Genomic DNA, 5611 nt, shown 5'->3' on the forward strand with positions numbered 1-5611 from the left:
TACTGTTACTGACAGACCCAGCTACTCAGATACTGTTACTGACAGACCCAGCTACTCTGATACTGTTACTGACAGACCCAGCTACTCTGATACTGTTACTGACAGACCCAGCTAATCTGATACTGTTACTGACAGACCCAGCTCCTCTGATACTCCTCCACAGGCCCCCCCTTGACCCCTCAGACCTGAAACCCAGGCCCCCCTTAACCCCTCAGACCTGAAACCCAGTTCCCCCTTAACTCCTCCCCTACAGAGCAGCAGCACTAGCTGTGTAAACCACAACCTCACACACATAGGACTATATATGATAAATGATAAACACATATAAACACATGTAAACACATATAAACACATATAAACACATGTAAACACATGTAAACACATATAAACACATATAAACACATATAAACACATATAAACACATATAAACACATATAAACACATATAAACACATATAAACACATATAAACACATATAAACACATATAAACACATATAAACACATATAAACACATATAAACACATATAAACACATATAAACACATATAAACACATATAAACACATATAAACACATATAAACACATATAAACACATATAAACACATATAAACACATATAAACACATATAAACACATATAAACACATATAAACACATATAAACACATATAAACACATATAAACACATATAAACAAACACATATAAACACATATAAACACATATAAACACATATAAACACATATAAACACATATAAACACATATAAACACATATAAACACATATAAACACATATAAACACATAAACACATATAAACACATAAACACATAAACACATATAAACACATGTAAACACATATAAACACATATAAACACATATAAACACATATAAACACATATAAACACATATAAACATATACATACATTGACCACTACTAATGATGTTAAGTCTCATATTATGATGTTGACATTACAGTACTCATATAAGAGATAGTCATTGATTGGCTGAGAAGACACACTCGGTACACAGGAAACCCACACTTCCTGTTGCTGTTGCCATGGTGCTGTCTGTCTGTGTGTCTGTGTGTCTCTGTCTACCGTTTGGCCTGAGGAAAAGAGGACATCCAAGTTATAAATAGTTGTTCATCCATGGTGCTGCTGATGATAAACTCACATTTCACACTGAGTGCATTTCTCACTCTGTATATGTCCCATTTGTTTTCCAACTAATCCTGAACAAAAAGACATTAAGAGAATAGACACAGCTGTACCATCACATCCTCTCCAGAGCATCATGGATATTGTAGTTTCTGCTTGTAGTTTCTGGCTGACTTCAATTCAGGGTGTCCAAGATTGGAAAGGCCTTGATGTTTGGTGGATAAATACTACATTTTGTGATTCATGAAATAGTTAATGCAGATCAGGTTTTAAATGTTATGATTACTGGATGTTCATCATTTCATCAATCAAACATTAATACTGACAGGATACTGGTATAGAGACCAGCCTTATCCTCTGTCTCAAGATCAATCCAACATTAATACTGACAGGATACTGGTATAGAGACCAGCCTTATCCTCTGTCTCAAGATCAATCCAACATTAATACTGACAGGATACTGGTATAGAGACCAGCCTTATCCTCTGTCTCAAGATCAATCCAACATTAATACTAACAGGATACTGGTATAGTGACCAGCCTTATCCTCTGTCTCAAGATCAATCCAACATTAATACTAACAGGATACTGGTATAGAGACCAGCCTTATCCTCTGTCTCAAGATCGGCCTCTGTCTCAAAACAGGTCTCTGTCTCATGATAGGCCTCTGTCTCAAGATAGGCCTCTGTCTCAAGACAGGTCTTTGTCTCAAGATAGGCCTCTGTCTCAAGATAGGCCTCTGTCTCAAGACAGGGCTCTGTCTCAAGATAGGTCTCTGTCTCATGATAGGCCTCTGTCTCAAGACAGGTCTCTGTCTCAAGATAGGCCTCTGTCTCAAGATAGGTCTCTGTCTCAAGATAGGCCTCTGTCTCAAGATAGGTCTCTGTCTCAAGATAGGCCTCTGTCTCAAGATAGGCCTCTGTCTCTCTGTCTCAAGATAGGTCTCTGTCTCATGATAGGCCTCTGTCTCAAGACAGGTCTCTGTCTCAAGATAGGCCTCTGTCTCAAGACAGGTCTCTGTCTCAAGATAGGTCTCTGTCTCATGATAGGCCTCTGTCTCAAGATAGGTCTCTGTCTCAAGATAGGTCTCTGTCTCATGATAGGCCTCTGTCTCAAGATAGGTCTCTGTCTCAAGATAGGTCTCTGTCTCAAGATAGGTCTCTGTCTCAAGATAGGTCTCTGTCTCAAGTCTTCTCTGTCAAGGATCAAAGTGACATCAACATTAGTGTTTGGTTCTTCATGGTGTGTTTAATGATGTTGCAGTAGGTTTACTTTGACCATGATTCATTTTTTAAAATTGTACCTTTATTTAACTAGGCAAGTCAGTTAAGAACAAATTCTTATTTTCAATGACGGCCTACTAGGGAACAGTGGGTTAACTGCCTTTTCAGGGGCAGAACGACAGTTTTGTACCTTGTCAGCTAAGGGATTTAAACTTGTTTGTTTTACTGGGTCTAATAGCTGCCTGATATCTGATTCCTTCATGTGGTTTTATGACTAGATGTGTTATTGAGATGTTTGATGACTGTGATGTTTGCTATATTTCTGTATGTAGAGAAGTTTATGATGAACAAAATGTGTAGTTTTTCCTAACACTGTTCCTCTGCTACCTGTAGGTGCTGTTTCCTCCAGTCAGTTCATCCTAACACTGTTCCTCTGCTACCTGTAGGTGCTGTTTCCTGCAGTCAGGATGGGATCTCTGCAGCAGAGGAGGAGCTGAGAGTCAGACCAGGAGACAACATCACTCTCTACTGTGACTGTAACATAACTACTGGAGTTCACATTATGTGGTATAGGAACTGTTCTCACAGGTACCAGCCTCCTCTAGTTATTTCAATTTATGACTTTTACCAAGATCTACAGGACATTCCCAACCCTTTCCCTGGATATAATTTGGTGTGGAACCCCTCTAACAACTCCTATGATCTACTGATTGAGAACATCACTGAATCTGACCTGGGACTCTACTACTGTGGGACTGTGGAGAAGAAGGTAGTGGAAGATGGAGGTAAAGGAGGAATTGAACAGAAAGAGTTGAACCACTATGGAAACATCACCACTAGGATTTCACTTGGTAAGAACAGTTATAATTCTGTCTTTATCTTCTGTCTGTATCTTTGGTGTTATTCATATTGTATTAGTATTGGTGTGTCTGGGTTCCTTTGAACGAGAGGTTGAGTTGGAAGGAACGCCAAAGAATGCAACTTATTTTGAATGAACCCTCTGAGACTAATCTAAACTCATCAAATGTCTCCTCAAATTCATGTTTAAACAACCAAGAGTCATGACTAACAATATATTATTGAGAAGGTCTTGATTGTTTCTAATAGTGCAGTTCTGTTTCTGTTTAATGTTGTGTCCAGACGTCAGTCCTCCTGAGTCCTCCTCCTCCTCCCCTCCTCCTGTAGACTGTGGTCTGTGTTGGATGTTGCTGTTCAGTCTGTGTCCTGTGTCTGCTCTCCTCTCCTCTCTCCTCTCCTCTGCCTGTGTCTACTCCTTCTGCAGAACAACAGGTAAACTCACTCCCTCAGTCAGGATTAACTTATCACTCATTCATGTTTTAAGTCTGGGTAATACGAATCAGTCTAACATATTATTTAAATAATTACCTACGATTTTAACAACAATAAGTAAACATCTACTATCTTTTAACTGATATGTTCTATTTTCAACTCAAACTTGTTGTTTTGATGGTGATAACTCTTCCTCTGCAGCTCCAACTGAGACTCAGGTTCCTCTGAACAGGACGACCACCAGGGGAAGTGACAGCAGAGAGCAGACTACAGTCAGAGTGGGTGTTGTAGTTTTATTCTGGGTGGCCATCTTGATTTGTAGTCCATGTGTTTGGAAACCCTACCCTATTCACAAAGTATTTTTTCCAATGCATTTATAATAACTAAAAACAGAAGATAGATAGCAACAAAACATATTGTATAATATTAATGTTTATATTTCAATAATATTAACAGAATATTTAAATAATCTCTCTCTCTCTCTGCTTCATTTTCTGTCTCTCTCTCTCTCTCTCTCTCTCTCTCTCTCTCTCTCTCTCTCTCTCTCTCTCTCTCTCTCTCTCTCTCTCTCTCAGGAGGAAGGAGACTTGTGTTATGCCTCGTTGGATATCCGTCAGGGACAGAGGAGACCAAAGAAGAAGAAGACAACCAAGAACTCTGACTTCAGTACATACTCAGACATCAATACCAGCAGAGTGTGAGACATAAACCATCCATCAATACCAGCAGCGAGTGAGACCTATACCAGCCATCAATACCAGCAGAGTGAGACCTATACCAGCCATCAATACCAGCAGAGTGAGACCTATACCATCCATCAATACCAGCAGAGTGAGACCTATACCAGCTATTAAGACCAATACCAGCCATCAATACCAGCAGAGTGAGATCTATACCAGTCATCAATACCAGCAGAGTGTGAGACCTATACCAGTCATCAATACCAGCAGAGTGAGACCTATACCAGCCATCAATACCAGCAGAGTGAGACCTATACCAGCCATCAATACCAGCAGAGTGAGACCTATACCAGCCATCAATACCAGCAGAGTGAGACCTATACCATCCATCAATACCAGCAGAGTGAGACCTATACCATCCATCAATACCAGCAGAGTGAGACCTATACCATCCATCAATACCAGCAGAGTGAGACCTATACCAGCCATCAATACCAGCAGAGTGAGACCTATACCATCCATCAATACCAGCAGAGTGAGACCTATACCAGCCATCAATACCAGCAGAGTGAGACCTATACCATCCATCAATACCAGCAGAGTGAGACCTATACCATCCATCAATACCAGCAGAGTGAAACCAATAACAGTCATCAATACCAACAGAGTGAAACCAATAACAGTCATCAATACCAACAGAGTGAAACCAATAACAGTCATCAATACCAGCAGAGTGAAACCAATAACAGTCATCAATACCAACAGAGTGAAACCAATAACAGTCATCAATACCAGCAGAGTGAGACCTATACCATCCATCAATACCAGCAGAGTGAAACCAATAACAGTCATCAATAGTAGAGTAGACACAGAAGAAGGAGAGGAGAGAGGAGAGGAGAGCAGACACAGGACACAGACTGAACAGCATCATCCAACACAGCCCACAGTCTACATCAGGGGAGGAGGAGGAGGGCTCAGTAGGACGGGTTTCTGGACATAAACACAAGCATAAAATAAGAAACTTGTCTCTCATTGAGATTCTGATTCTCTGGCATTACAACATATGTAAATGTATTTTGTACGGCAACCTAAAGAAAGAAACAAGAAACAGTATTTTCTTACCAAATGAAAGTCTGGTGATGACATTTCCATGGTAGTAGACCTCTTCTTCTGTGTCACTGAGAATCCCTTCCTTGTTCACCACAGGTCTCTGCCAGCTCCCACAGTAGTAGAGTCCCAGGTCAGATTCAGAGACGTTAGTTATCA

General features: G+C 40.1%; 1 protein-coding gene across 1 annotated transcript; it reads left to right on the forward strand.

Moving 5' to 3' along the window:
- The first annotated feature begins 2816 nt into the window (after positions 1-2816).
- Positions 2817-4410, forward strand: LOC121844338. The gene is made up of 4 exons (XM_042314345.1): positions 2817-3226; positions 3516-3665; positions 3867-3943; positions 4241-4410. The coding sequence occupies exons 1-4, from the start codon at positions 2938-2940 to the stop codon at positions 4364-4366; spliced, it is 642 nt and encodes a 213-aa protein (XP_042170279.1). The 5' UTR covers positions 2817-2937; the 3' UTR covers positions 4367-4410.
- The last annotated feature ends 1201 nt before the right edge of the window (positions 4411-5611 follow it).

Source organism: Oncorhynchus tshawytscha, unplaced genomic scaffold (assembly GCF_018296145.1).
Source record: "Oncorhynchus tshawytscha isolate Ot180627B unplaced genomic scaffold, Otsh_v2.0 Un_contig_2847_pilon_pilon, whole genome shotgun sequence".
NCBI classification, from domain to species: domain Eukaryota; kingdom Metazoa; phylum Chordata; class Actinopteri; order Salmoniformes; family Salmonidae; genus Oncorhynchus; species Oncorhynchus tshawytscha.